This window comes from Cucurbita moschata, unplaced genomic scaffold (genome assembly GCF_002738365.1).
Source record: "Cucurbita moschata cultivar Rifu unplaced genomic scaffold, Cmos_1.0 Cmo_Scf00016, whole genome shotgun sequence".
Classification (NCBI taxonomy): Eukaryota; Viridiplantae; Streptophyta; class Magnoliopsida; order Cucurbitales; family Cucurbitaceae; genus Cucurbita; species Cucurbita moschata.
In genome coordinates, this window is record NW_019268532.1 from 3,234,208 (window position 1) to 3,248,874 (window position 14,667).

Below are 14,667 nucleotides of genomic sequence, written 5' to 3' on the forward strand. Positions count from 1 at the left end.
ATATATATATATATATATATATTTTTCGCAAAAAGTAAATTTTGTGATGTTATGCCATGACATGATAGGCTATGTTATGCTAATGTCACGTTATGCTATCTAATAAAATTATGTTATTTTGTGATTATGTCAAGTTGTATAAAGTTGTTATGAAAATGTTAATTTATGATGCATAAACCTCCTTAAACTATGTCATGAAAGTAATGTAATGTGTTATAAAATGTACGGAAATTATGTAAGCATAATTCATATTATAGATAAATTGAGGTTTGTCTTTCATCATACATTATGTCATGATTATAAGCTATAGGGACCTCATGCATATTTGTGTGAAACATGCATTACAATACTTTTCCACTATGATGAGTATGAATGCATACATTATGACTTATGATTTACGACATTATATTCACATGATGTTATATGGGCATTTTCCCTCTGTGGTGTTCGGCATAGAGCCTGTTAGCGAGTGCTAGCCCAATGTGCCAAGCCTAGGGGGTGTGCGAGCCTGCCTAGTAGGCCTATACTCACACACAGTGTGTAAAGAAGTACCATACATCTAACCTTGCCTAGACTGGAAAGCTACCTAGGGTCATGTATTATATGTTCAAATGATAGGTCACACCATGTCGCATGTGTTTACATTCACTTACTTCAATAGTGGGGTTACTTACTAAATATTTCTTAAAATACTCAAGTCATGTGCTACTTTTACATTTCAGGTAAAAATAAGGAACCTATGTACGGATGCCGGTGGCCGCGCGATGAAAGTCATGAAACCAGTGTTAGGTAGATGTTTCATGTAGTTTGTAGCCCTTAGGTTAGACTAGGACATTGTTTTATTCTTTTCTTTGTTTTATTTAAATGTTCGGGTTATTTCTTTTCTATTGTTTTGTATTAACATCAACCTCCATCGTACATAACATTCAAAGTTTTTACTATATAATCATTTTTATTATCATATAAGATTGATGCAATGTATTCTCTGTTTGATAAATGGTTGATTAAACATTAATAAAAATGAATAATTAAATTAAATAAAGTGCATAATCTATAAGTGAGATTGTATAGAGCATTGACTATGCCTACATGCCTATTCCAAATCATTTTACCTTTTCATGTTAGCTAGTTTTTTTTTTTTTAAATTATAATTTGTGCTTGTGGCTATACTCTTCTTCTTCCCCGAGTAATCATAAATAACGAATTACAAATCTATGATTTCGATTCTCTATAAAAGACTAGAAATGCCTTGCTTACGTATCATTGGGAAGTGCATTAACATAAATACGGCAGTAAGAGGTAATACAAAAGTGTGTAAACTATAAGAACAAGTCAAGGTAGATTGTCCCACACTAGCACTTCCGCGTAATAACTCTACCAAAAGCGACTCTATTACTGGAATAGCTTCCGGTATACCTATTACAATTTTGACTGTCAAATAACCAATTTGGTCCCGAGGTAAGGAATAACCAGTTACACCAAAGGATGCGGTCAATACAGCCAGAATCACTCCTGTAACCCAAGTCAATTCACGAGGTTTTTATTATGGCTCATCACCTGTAACCCAAGTTAATTCACGAGGTTTTTATTATGGCTCATCGTATTTGTCTCAAAATTTATTACAATGGGATACAACTAATTGTCAAATCTTCCTACCTGAATCATATGCTATCAACGTTGTTGGCGTTCCTTATTGCTTGCTACCTTGTAACATTACTTTCTTTAGTCTAGCTGTCTAGAATCATTTTTCAATAGTAAAAGTGGAGTTTTAACTCCCATAAATAGTCACCAACAATCCAAATTTTAGTCAGCTAACTTGTGGATTAAAGTTAGCTAACTTATGCGAGAGAAATAATCAATGATACACAATTGTATTACCAATCACAAAAGAAAGCAACTGTGACACTCAAACACATGATCCAATTTGGTGGAACTCTATACCAATTATTGGATGATGATTTCATTTTTGTTTTCTGTTTTTAAATTTTTATTTTTCAATTTCTTGTAGTCTTAAATAGCTATCAAACAAGATATAAGGCTATTAACACGGCCTAAAGCAATTCCAAGCCAAAAAAGTTTGAGCAAAGCATAAAGAAATGGAGAGAGAAGAGCGAGGGAAGCAACCAAAGTTATAATTTCCATAGTAAGACCTCATAAAAGGAGGGAAAATATACATCGGAGTGAGTAGTAGGAGAATGTCTCTCAATATTACAGAACACAGAAGAGCCAAGCAACTGTATGAGCTAACCAACCGCCTAGGTGGGAGGGAAAAGAGAGCCTAGGCTTACAACTAACGCCACAATGAGCAAAGTGCTATTAAAATTTAACCTCTACACATCGGGTTATTGCGTTCGCAGCCTGCTGTTCTCCGCAGTTCTCACCTGGAAGAAGTATGGATGAGCCTGCAAACAATCAATTTTCAGAAATTAGGAAATCTCTGTCAGACCTGTACAAAAACTTTGCCATACTAAGAGTTAGAACATTTGACTGATGAGTTTTATTTGTGTAACCAGTGGTTTGCAACTAAGTATATGCTATGCATTACAGGTTGCTTAATACAAACTCGCCAATTACATGGCTTCGTAAAACCGAACCAAATCAAGTTACATTAAGTCCAAGCTGATGAACCTACCTTTTGAACGAGGCACTGACTTTTGTGGTAAATTATAAACTCAGAACCAAATATAGATTAGACAAGTTCAAATTTCTGTAATTCTTTTTTTTACTAAACACAAAAAAGAATATTGAACTCTAGAGGTGGTAATAGTATTTGAATGTTAGAGATGGTGACACAAAAAATATTGAACTCTAGAGGTGGTAATAGTATTTGAATGTTAGAGATGGTGACACACAAAAATTATTGAACTCTAGAGGTGGTAATAGTATTTGAATGCTAGAGATGGTGGCAGGCTGTATTTCTTTAAGGATCGGAAAGTTAACCAGGAGGACAAAGATGCACCATAAACCAAACAGCAAAGAAATTGATGAAGGAACTACAATCGGAACAACTTGATAAATGAGAACACACAGCTTAACTCAAATAGAAGAGAAGTTGATAAGTACCATTGCTTCTCTTGCAGTGAGCCTATCTTGATGGTCGTACCGAAGAAGCTTATCCAGAAAATCAATGGCCTATGGTAGAGAAGACAACCCATAAATGAAAAGTCACAACGTAAACATAAATAAGAAACTTATGGTAGTAGTCCATTGACTCAAGAACATAACTGACCTCAGGGGATACAAGATGCTGGTTATCACCATTGATAAATCTTGACCATGGCTTACGGCTATGCCTGCAATATAAACCATGGGAAGACAAGTTTTATACAACCAAGGATAGCAGATAAATGATCGAAAAGCATATTCACGCCTAGTCTTGGGAACAGATTGTTCATATCGTGATGAAAACATACATTCTTTAAAATCATTTTCACAAAATCTGCAACTATGCTAGGGCTATGTTTCCTCTAATTTATGCAAGTACAGAATTATGGAGCCATGAAGATGTTGAAATATGACATAAATTGAAGTTGATTGGGTCGGTTTAGAAATAGCAGAATTTACAACAGGTTTTCATACAACTAATAATTATAATTAAAGAAACAGCAAAAACTCGATCATTTCCAATAACCGATGAATCCTCTTCAATAACACAAATAAAAAAATTAATCATGCTGCATTAATTTAACTATAAAATTCAACTTTTCGATTTGTCATAGACATTTGATCTTGAATACTAGAGTTGCTTTGAAGCAATAAGTCCATGAGAGAGAGAGAGAGAGAGAGAGAGAGAGAGAGAGAGAGAGAGAGACCTTCCAACAAGGGCTTCAAGTTGTGGATCAAGAATCAGTTGATATTTGTTCAGATACGCATTCAACTCATCTGTCCCCAAAACCTGAGTAATATTCGTTATTCATCATAAATAAAGTGGAGGCAAAGGTGGCAATGAAAGTTAAAATAACCAACCAATGTGGAAAAAAAGATGAACAAGTACCTTGGCAATTTTGACAAGCTGGTCATGATTGTCGTGACCATAGAAGAATGGTTCCTTCCGAAAAATCTGCAAGAAAAGAAAAGGGCCTTGAGCAAGCTCATTTCGTCTTAAGCCATTTTTTACACCATTTGCATGACCATGAAAAAGAGACCAGACTTTAGTAAGGCTTTTGTAGTCCCAATCCTCACCATTCCAGCAAACATACAACCCAGGCTCCACATATCCAAGGAATAGTCATAGTCTTGTAAATCTACAAGAAGTTCCGGTCCTTTGAAATACCTGACAATAATATCAGCAAAATCTATCAATTTAACTTCAAGACGAATTAACTGATAGTCAGTAAATCAAAAAAGAGTTCACTTACCTAGATGCTACTCGAACATTGTACTCTTTTCCAGGATGGTAGAATTCAGCAAGACCCCAATCAATCAAACGAAGTTTTCGCAGTTCATGGTCAATCATAACATTGTGAGGCTTTACATCTCTATGCATTATGCCTTGAGAATGGCAGTAATCCAATGCCTGCACTTAGAATGCTCAAATCAGAAGCAAGATAAAGACATTAAAACACAAATACTACAACCTTCACAGCCAAGACATGAAGGAATTTGAACGCATATGGAAAATTCACAACATAAGGCAGGACTGGAGCTTATCTGTTTTAGTAACAATCCCATTATGAACACTTTAGGACCACATACTTTGATCGTTTGTTCTTAGGAAAAAAAAAACAAAAAAACTACAAACAAATCCAGTTGCTCATGTATAAGTATGGGGGCGAAGAAGAGAGAGAGAAATAGAGAAGAACATGAAGAAGTATTATACTCAAAGCTCCAGGCACATTGTCATAGGAAGAAATAGAAAATCTAAATTATGATGCATTATGATATGACTTCGCAAGCAGAATAATTTAAGGAATAATAGCTTAAATGGATATCAATTATCATTGTATGCTTTTCTAAAAAATAACTCAGCTACTTTTCTTTTTTTGTTAGCATTTCAAGCTCACAAAATTCTTAAGAGGAAAGAAGAAAAGAAGGGGAATTTATACAAGCATATCAAGAAGTGATGAGACATGAAAATACCTTCAAAAGCTCATATATGTAGTAACGAATGTCATAATCGGTCAGCGTAGGGTACAAAATTTTGAAATCTGTACTGTTCACATATTCAAAGATTAAGCTAGGAGTTTTTGAGTGTTGATCTCTGACAATATCCAGCAGTTTCACAACATTTGGGCCACCACAAAGATTCTGTAGTATTTTTATCTCCCTCTTTATCTGTATTAACACATGATGACCATATTAGAGCAAGTGACATCAAATTAAAGGAAAACTGGTTGACAGCAGTACTGCAGTAAAAATAAATTACTTTAGAGTATGCGTACATGCCATTCATGTATGGCACACATGAAAGATGCAGAATTGGATTTTGATCTATGCAAAGACTGATGTATAGTCATGAAGAAGAAATCTTATAAAAAAAAATTGCCCCAAGATAGATCTAAATATAACAAGGATGTACATATACGGAAAATCAATTTTCCCCTAAACTTGCCATGTTGTATCAATTTATACTCCTACATTTAATTTCATCAAATAGCACCCCAAACTTAGGCACGGGTTGCAATCCTAACCCTAAACTTATTAAAAAAAAAAAATGTTGCAATTTAACCCTCTGTTTAATTTTTTTAAAGATTATTAAAAAGTATTCTCATATGCATTCAATGAATTCTAAAAATATATGTATGGTACAAAACTGATAAGATTTAAAAACAAAACTAATAATAACATGAGAGCTAAATTTTTGTTGAAATGTGTGTATTTTGGAAAGGTTAGTCAATGGTAAATTCTTGCATTAGATCAAATTTAATTTTGTGCAAAACTTGATTCTATTGAAATTGCTAAGGTTATACGTATTTTTAAATTGATTTTTGTTAAAATTAGTGGGTTAATTAGTGAAATTGAATATTGGATAAAAATTGAAACAGTTGTCTATGTTTAGGGTTTAATTTGATGAAATTGATAGCATGGACTTTAAAATGATACAATTTGAATGAGAAACTTAGACACCCCAGCATACAACAGTTTCTTTTTTAATCACTCTGATGATTTAAAAATTTGGACTGTGCCTCCTAAGCTTAATTTCTTCAGGATACATGACACCTCCAACATGTACTGGTCTTACAGAAAACTAGCAGGAAGATGACAAATTGGGAAGAATTGAACAAATATCATACAAAAAGAACACTTTATGCATCAAGCATACATAGTGTCTATCCAAAAACATCATAGATTACGAGTAAACGACAATGCTCACCTTCTTCTTCTTGACAGGCTTAAGAATCTTGATAATGCACTTTTCATTGTTGGTGATATTTATACCTTCAAATACCTCGCTATACTTTCCTCTTCCAACTTTCCGGACAACCTCATAATCATCCTGACCACTGTTTTAAAAGAGTTCTATTAGCAGCAATGTCTTATAAAGAAAACACATGAAAACAATAAATTAAAAGATAATTCATAAAAGGAAAAATGATCAAGCATTTTGAGATCATCTCTTCCCATACCCATTATCAGAATCATTCATAATTACAGAGAGAAACTACTTTAAACTAAAAACTAGAGTTCTCTCTTCCCTTTCCGTGAGTTAGCAGAAACTACACGGAGCACTTGAACTTCTGCTATTTCATGAAAGAAAGAAAAAAAACTACAGATGACTGACTGCATCCACAACAAAAAGATGCACTCGTGCCAAATTTCCACAGATTCACATCAAGTTTTCCTTCCACATTTTCCGAAAAGGCCATTCATGCTCAAGAGGATGAAACGCCCAGTACCTGAACAGTAGAATATATACAAAGTCTCTTCCTCGGGCTACTGTCGACTCCAAGAGATGAGGTAATAACAGATCAGGTTAGAATGGTTTCTCGTAATCTCTTGAACCCATGGTAGGGATTGATCCCTAACCTTCCTAACTTTTGAATATTCATTTCTTTCTTTAAAATGGAAAATAAATAAATAAAATCCCCCTACATTCTTCAATCTAACTCACAGCCAACCCCTGCGACAGCCAAAAACAGCATCAATGACGCACGGGTGGAACGCCAGACAACGATCCGCAAGAAACTCCCCGTAAATAAACAAACTACGCAAGAAGCTAAATTAAACGATCCCAACTAGCAAATGAAACCCTAGATCGGATGGACAGAGGGAAAACGAAGGCAAGAACAGAACAAGGATTGAAATAAGAGAAGTAAGAAAAGAGTAATTTAGAGGACTCACCTCCATTGGACGGCGAGAGACTCGTAATCCCAGTATTCTCTGGGGCGATGAACATTGACGTCGGCGTAAACTCGGGACCTGGACATGATGAAAAGAGTGGAAGGTTGATCGGGAAGTGATCGTAGAGAGAGGAACAGTGCGGTGGCGGGGATGAAGAAATCTGAGGGAGAGCGGTAGCAACCAGCCGCCCCTTCCCCGAATTAAGGAATTGACAAGAAACAAACGAAACCACTAAACAAAACCCATGACTTTCATTCTTCCTCTTTGCCCCTTTTCTCCACAATCTCTCTCACTTTTTTGTTAGGTTAGGTTAGGTCGTGAGTTTTCAGTTTTTAGATAGCCCAATGGTGTAAATTTAAATTTCTTTTACAACTACGAATCAAATTAGGCCCGTTTGATAACCATCTGATGACAATAGCTCTATATCGATATCTCAACCATGTGATCGAGACCTCTATATACCTATTTATATGGTTCTCGATCTAGTCCTTGTTGCACCACAATAGTTAATGTTTGATGATGAAAGTCCCACGTCGGCTAATTTAGGATATGATCATGGGTTTATAATCAAAAAATACTCTCTCCATTGATACGAGGCCTTTTGGGGAAGCGGGGAAGCCCAAAGCAAAGTCATGAGAGCTTATGCTTCAAGTGAACAATATCATATCATTCTGGAGAGTCGTGTTCGTCTAACAGTTAGTAGGTGATTCAAAACCTATGATAAAAGACGAATAGTATCATATATAGGACAAGACTCGTTAGTGAGGTCCATATTGGTAATGGAAAGATCTGCCTCAAAAAAACATTTTGATGGAGCTGAAGTTGATTCTTCCCGTGCCAAAAGACCTATTTAACTAATTATAGGAATACCTATTACAATACCCATCAGCCAAAAAATAATCTTTCCAATAGTATCGACCATTTACCTCATTTCATTAAGAGGTCGTGTTAGAGACGTAAACTCTCATGGTGAACTTTTAGATGATATCTGTTCGAATGGGGTCATAGAATTGGAAATAGGGTTACAAGTGACTATGTGATAAAGAGTTCGGTAAAAGAATTGGAGCAAATTCGGCCACGTTTACGTTCGATTTTTTTCTACCCATTGACCATTAGACACATGTTTGGATTAGTTTTGAGCAAGATCCTTTGATTTTGCAATTTGGAGTCCATTGTGAGACAAATTCATGGATTTTGGCGCCAATTCGAGCTCGTTTGTTGAGGACTTTTGCTCATTTAAGCTAGACTAAAGTTTCCCTCGAGACAATTTGTAAAGTAGAGCCCTCAAACGTGCTGTTAAATACTCGAGTTTTTTGAGTAAGTTCTTGTGCTTTCAAAGAGAAATTCATCTTCTACACTCGACCAATCCTTGACTTCATAAAACTAAGAAGAAGATTATGTGGAATAACTAGAACGTTGAAAGTGACTATGCAACTGTGCACGGAGTTCTTATTCGAGTTTCAATGATACCTATTGAACCAAAAAAACTAAGAATTTAATCTGTGAAATTTTGTATCGTTTTTTTAGCTTTAAGCCACAATTTTTAGTACCTACTGATGATTTATGAGCTTATGCACTCCTAAATAAGACTCTAATTGACTCGACTAATTTATTGGAACTATGGCTAGTATGATTGTGTTTTACCGTGATTTACGTGTCAGATAGTTCATAGAAATATATGACGTGGGATGTTAGATATCGTGTAAGAGAGATTGAACCTATCTATATGCATAGGTATGTATGATGATTTACTTACCATGTAAACTACATGGTTTACGAGTATGATAAAGGACGCAGTTATATAAGTTACTATGCCTTGGACAATGAGCTAGGATCGGTGTCATTAAGTTGTCATTATTGACCGTGTACATGTGGACAATTAAGTCACAGCTCCTACTCGTGAATTCTACTCAATTAGAAAAGATCTACCGAATATAGAGATTTGTAGGGTCAACCACCTACAATTTGTGGCATAATATAAGATATTATTGAGAAAGATTTGGTCGTGCTTAATGGCGAGTCTGTCAAGTACGGTTAAGAGAAACAACAATGTTCAGTGGATTGAAGGAGCCTAATAGGACTAGGCTGATGAGGGCCGTGAGATTAGCAAACCCTAAAACCCTCAATTAGCTCAATGGTGGCTGTTTCTAGGCAAACCTCCTAGTTATCCCTATTCATCATCGGCGCAAGAACGCTCGACCAGTGAGCTATTACGCACTCTTTCAAGGGTGGCTGTTTCTAGGCAAACCTCCTGGTTATCTCTGCACCCTTACCTCCTTTATCACTGAGCGATCATTTAGAGGCCTTAGCTGGTGATCCAAGTTGTTTCCCTCTCAACGATGAAGCTTATCCACCATCGTCTCATTGCCCGACCTTGACCCCTGTTATTTTGCGATCATATCTAGTATTCAGAGTTTGCCTCGATTTGGTACCGCTCTTGCGGCCCGCACCGAAACAATGTTTTACCCTTAGATGTCCAGTCAACTGCTCCGCCTCAACGCATTTTGGGGAAAACCAGCTAGTTTTGGGTTCGAGTGACATTTCACACCTAACCACAACTCCTCTGCTGATTCTTCGACATCAATTAGTTCGTCCACTTTATTTTATTTATAATTATTTTTGAAGCAAATTACAAATCATTTTAATAAAAAAATTCAAAAAAGCTTTAAAAGACATTATTAAATTCTTTAAAGGTTTATTTTCTTTCAAACAAAATAGAAAAAATTTAAGAACATTTTTATTTGCCGACGTTGGTCTGCTTGCTCCCGATTCACAGGCGTGGCTGTCTCGTTGATGGCCGGACATTAACGTCGTTTTCGCACCCTGAACTCTGAATCGACGCTCTCGAAATCACTGAGCGAGCAAAGGGAATCGGAATAAAGCTCGTGTAATTCGATGAATAGCTTGCGTCGACGTTGTGGCTTGCTTCTGCGGCCGGTCGCTGCCCGTATCAATGTAATCCCCAAAGCTACCGTCTCTTCTAAGATTCACTGGAGGGCGTATTTCAGTTTCAGGTCATCTCCAATGGGATTCAGAATTAGAGAAAGTAAAATTTCATGCCAATCTTTCTTGCCTTCGTCTCGGCATCGATTCTCTTCCTTCTCTTCTCCATTGAAATCAGGCACTGGAGTTATCCGATGGTATTTAAGGAAACTCGACACCTACCCGTTTATCACTAAAAGTATCAGTTCTTCGCTCATTTATGTGGCTGCTGATCTAACCTCTCAGGTACAAGATGGTTTTTATGTTTGCATGCAATTCATTTCCGCATTCTTTCGGAATTATTTGGAATTCAGGATACAGTTCGTGAAAAAACGAGATCGATTATCCGATAACTATACGAGAAGACACCACCTCTCCCTTAAATGAGGTGGTTTCGTATAAAAGATCATTTACATGCAGAAATGATGTTTGGTCGTTACTATCTTTGTGCTTGAAATCTTGAGTAGTTGCATTTTGTTGATGTATATAACAATTTGAAGTAGCTTAAGTTCAACAAATCGACATTTAAGCACCTTCTGCCAAGATTTATGTTATAAATACTGTAGGTTTTAGGGTTGGGCAGTTGTCATTCATGGGATGATTTGTGTTGAAAATTTATGAGAGGACAAATCTCATTGTGATATATTTGGTTTACTTGTTCAACTTTCATCAGTTTTCTATTACACCCGTTGTTGAAATAGCAACACCCTTCACAATTACCTTTCTTATACCCTCTTGTTCTGGTTAATTTTGTCTTCTAATTGTTTGGTTTATATCAAATTTTGTTAGATGATTACATTGCCATCTCCTGGCTCTTTTGATTTAATAAGGACAACACGGATGGCTGCTTATGGATTGCTGATATTGGGGCCATCCCAGCATTTGTGGTTTAATTTCATGTCCACGGTCTCACCAAGGCGAGATTATTTGTCAACTTTCAAGAAGATTGTTCTAGGGCAGGCTGTGTACGGACCTACTCTTACCTCTATTTTCTTCTCCTATAATGCATCTTTGCAAGGTAATCAGAAAGCTGAAGTTGTAGAACTTCAGATAATTTTTAGCTAAAAATCACTTTTTATCCTTGAACTTAAAAGTAACTGTTTAGTCTCTGAGCATTGATTTGTGACAATTTAGTTCCTCTGCTTTCAAATTTATAACCCTTTGGCCCCAAAACTTTAGAATGTAACAACTTTAAGATTTGTAGCAATTTAACGGAACTTCTCATTTGGGTAGATCAATAAACCAATTAGGGACCTAATATGTTTATAAGCTACAAAGTCTAAATCTAATAAAAATCGACATTTAATTTTTATGGATTCTTTTACGGCATGATTAAATTCTTGCAAATTTATCTGTATAAATTAACAGTAGATGGACTAAATTGTTACAAATTAAAGTTTGGAGACTAAATTGTCACTTCCATGAGAGTTTAGGGAGGGACCAAAAGTGATTTTTCATTATCTTGCCATAGGTGGCTTGCTTTGATGACCTCCACCCTGGTTTCTTCAACTTCATTGTTAGATGCTTTGATGGAGTGTTCTAATGGATTTTTGGGTCCCCTGTTGTGCACATTTATGAAGTGTGGATTAAGATAGGTGTTTAACTATCAAATGCTGGGCCTTGGTCTTTAGTGCTGAAATTAGAGTGTTCCTTTTTGCTATCAGTATTTGTTACATTTTTCTTGCTATGGTTGGAGGCTTTTGATGACTGCTATCTGGCTTCATCTAGTTCATAATTCTGTTGATAATGAAGTTCTATAATTTATCGAGGCCCCCTTTGGAGAACTAGAGGTAAGTGGGTTGGTTCTATTTGGTTCCATTCTCCTAGAAAGCCAGTATCCGTGCTAGTTTTCTGCTTTTCTTGGACCAATCGGTCTCTATGGCATTAGATTGAGCCATTAAGTCCAACGCCAAGCAGAAGTATTAGTTGAAGAAAATTTGAAAACTGGTGCAAAATCTAACTTTTTGGAAAATGGAACCAATCAAAACCAATCAAAATGAACCGACCGACTACTTTTTTTCTGGAATATTATGGAATCAAACTAGCCAACATCATGTGTGTTGGTTTAACGTCTGGAACTGAATAAGTTTTTTCACCCGAACGTTTATAAGATGTAGATTAAGAAGATTTCTTATTATCTGCTAATTCTGTGTCGTTTATGCTGAAATCCGTAGCCTCCTAGTTGTAGTCCATATTTAGCCTACTGGCTTCTACAGCTTGGCATTTGTTACATTCCTTGAAGTCGACCACTATTCTCTCGAAGTACATTCTGTAGTTGATTTATTACTCGTGTCTTATAATCCATATGCATCTCGTAATCTGGAAATAATATTATTTAGAACAAATATATTCTGATATTGCTCGCTTCTAAATGCATTATTTCCAAATTCAGGTGAAAGTGGCAGTGAGATTGCTGCTAGATTACAGCGAGATTTACTTCCAACATTGTTAAATGGACTCTTGTTTTGGCCAGTCTGCGATTTTCTCACATACAAATTTGTCCCCGTTCATCTACAGGTACGTTCCCATCACATCCAGACATAAAAAGAGGAATCCTTATATCATATACAAGATGCCACAGTCTAGTCTAGTCTTTGTTTTGATTGCTCTCAGCATAGTCGTTTGCTCATTTTTCAACCAAACAGATAGAACTCTAAATCCGTTTTTGGGCGTCGATTTTGCAGCCATTGACAAACAGTTCGTTCGCATATATATGGACCATTTATCTGACATACATGGCTAGCTTAAAAGGAGTTGACATGAATTGAAGCAGTAGTAGATTTGAAGAGACTGCCTTTTGTTTTCATGGCTTGTTTAGCAACTACCTCTATGAAGCAGAAGGCTTCCATATAGTGCTCGGTAAGTAAAGCACTTCCAACTCTTCTACTCGGCTGGATTTAAGCATTGATTATTGCAAATACGTAAAATCTTGGTGATGGGATGGGATTAAGAGACATTTTGACTATGATTCCAATGTTTCATTTATAAATATGTCTGATCCCAATGATTTTGAGATGATTCAATCTGTTTATGTTGCTGTAAATGTGACTGCTGATTTGCACCGGCCCCACTGCTAGCAGATATTGTCCTCTTTGGGCTTTCCCTTTCAGGCTTTTCCTCAAGACTTTAAAACGCGTCTATTAGGGAAAGGTTTTCACACCCTTATAAAGGGTGTTTCGTTCTCCTCCCCAACCAATGTGGGATAACCCAATCCACTCCCTTCAGAGCCCAGCGTCCTCGTTGGCACTTGTTCCTCTCTCCAATCGACGTGGGACCTCCACCAAATCCACTCCCTTCGAGACCCAGCGTCCTTACTGGCACACCACCTCGTGTCTACCCCCTTTGGGAAACAGTCTCCTCGTTGACACATTGCCCGGTGTCAGGATCTAATACCATTTGAAAAGGCCCAAGCCCACCGCTAGCAGATATTGTCTTCTTTGGCTTTCCCTCTTGGGCTTCCCCTCAAGAATTTAAAAAGCCTTTGCTAAGTAAAGGTTTCCACACCCTTATAAAAGGTGTTTCGTTCTCTTCCCCAATCAGCGTGTGATATCACAAGCAATTACTCCTCATTGCCTTTAAGTTGTAACTTTAAATGTGTTGCCCCTTTTTATGTAACTTGTGAATGGCTCTTATAATTCACAAACAGCACTAAATTTGTGTGTCCTGCTGCCACAAAATAACAGAGGGCCTTCAATTCAAGGGCTTCTCTTAACTCGCGTGACGGCCTGCCGTGCATTTGCTGTATGTTTGATCGTGTAATTTTAATGGCGATGTGTCAGACTCATATAGAATCAGCCATGAGTTTATGTGTTTTTGATATATGAAATTAAATTTTAATAAAGTTACAATATGCTTTTAAATTTTAATTTATACAATCAATTTAACAATTCTAACACAATGCTCGTTTCTCTTTTCAGGTACAGTTGATTACGAGGATTTGAACCTTAGACCTTACGTAAAGAAATACTAAGCTCACTTTGACCTAATGAAATACTTGATTTGATACGTTTATTAGATAAATTTTGATTAAATTAGTGTGTCGTGTTAAAACCTCTAGACTTTGGTACAACTTTAATTAAAAGTAGCAAAATAATTGTTCATTAATATTTTTTTTTACGTTGGTATGAAACTTTTCTTATTTAAAATCCAAAATAAGAGGATAAAAAAAACAAGAAATTTAAATTTTTTAATGTAATATATCTTACAATGTTTGAGCCATTTGGGATTGGGATTTTTTTTGTTAAGTAATTAATATTGGTGTAGATAATTCCTAAATTTATGGTTTTAATTTTGCCCTAAAAATGAAGCAAAATTACTTGAATGCCCTTCTATTTTATCGGTCCACAATTCCAACGTTCACTACACTCCGTCTCTTTTTGTCTTTTTGCTTTACCCGTTTCCCAT

General features: G+C 36.2%; 2 protein-coding genes across 3 annotated transcripts; one reads left to right on the forward strand and one right to left on the reverse strand.

The window, feature by feature from the left end:
• Positions 1–2,115: 2,115 nt before the first annotated feature.
• On the reverse strand, positions 2,116–7,585 carry LOC111454671 (casein kinase II subunit alpha-2-like). The gene is made up of 10 exons (XM_023096167.1): positions 7,282–7,585; positions 6,314–6,443; positions 5,080–5,274; positions 4,359–4,516; positions 4,183–4,273; positions 3,995–4,060; positions 3,813–3,895; positions 3,230–3,293; positions 3,064–3,132; positions 2,116–2,402 (listed from the first exon to the last, which is right to left on the reverse strand). The coding sequence occupies exons 1-10, from the start codon at positions 7,365–7,367 to the stop codon at positions 2,343–2,345; spliced, it is 1,002 nt and encodes a 333-aa protein (XP_022951935.1). The 5' UTR covers positions 7,368–7,585; the 3' UTR covers positions 2,116–2,342.
• A 2,437-nt stretch (positions 7,586–10,022) lies between these two features.
• LOC111453999 (PXMP2/4 family protein 4-like) lies at positions 10,023–14,339 on the forward strand. Of its 2 annotated transcripts, XM_023095258.1 has the most exons (6): positions 10,027–10,087; positions 10,121–10,509; positions 11,053–11,281; positions 12,656–12,780; positions 12,948–13,122; positions 14,181–14,339. In XM_023095258.1, exons 2-5 carry the CDS (start codon positions 10,177–10,179, stop codon positions 13,029–13,031), a joined length of 771 nt encoding a protein of 256 aa, XP_022951026.1. In that variant the 5' UTR covers positions 10,027–10,087; positions 10,121–10,176; the 3' UTR covers positions 13,032–13,122; positions 14,181–14,339. The 2 variants fall into 2 exon arrangements, with proteins under 2 accessions (XP_022951025.1, XP_022951026.1); XM_023095257.1 differs by having other exon boundaries at positions 10,023–10,509.
• Positions 14,340–14,667: the final 328 nt, after the last annotated feature.

Coding starts and splice junctions, on each gene's coding strand:
- LOC111454671 (XM_023096167.1), bottom strand. CDS start 7,367: ATGTCCAGGTCCCGAGTTTACGCCGACGTCAATGTTCATCGCCCCAGA. Junction 5,275..6,313: donor AGCCTGTCAAGAAGAAGAAG/GTGAGCATTGTC, acceptor GTGTTAATACAG/ATAAAGAGGGAGATAAAAAT. Junction 2,403..3,063: donor TCACTGCAAGAGAAGCAATG/GTACTTATCAAC, acceptor GATTGTTTGCAG/GCTCATCCATACTTCTTCCA.
- LOC111453999 (XM_023095257.1), top strand. CDS start 10,177: ATGAATAGCTTGCGTCGACGTTGTGGCTTGCTTCTGCGGCCGGTCGCT. Junction 10,510..11,052: donor CTGCTGATCTAACCTCTCAG/GTACAAGATGGT, acceptor AAATTTTGTTAG/ATGATTACATTGCCATCTCC. Junction 12,781..12,947: donor TTGTCCCCGTTCATCTACAG/GTACGTTCCCAT, acceptor TCGATTTTGCAG/CCATTGACAAACAGTTCGTT.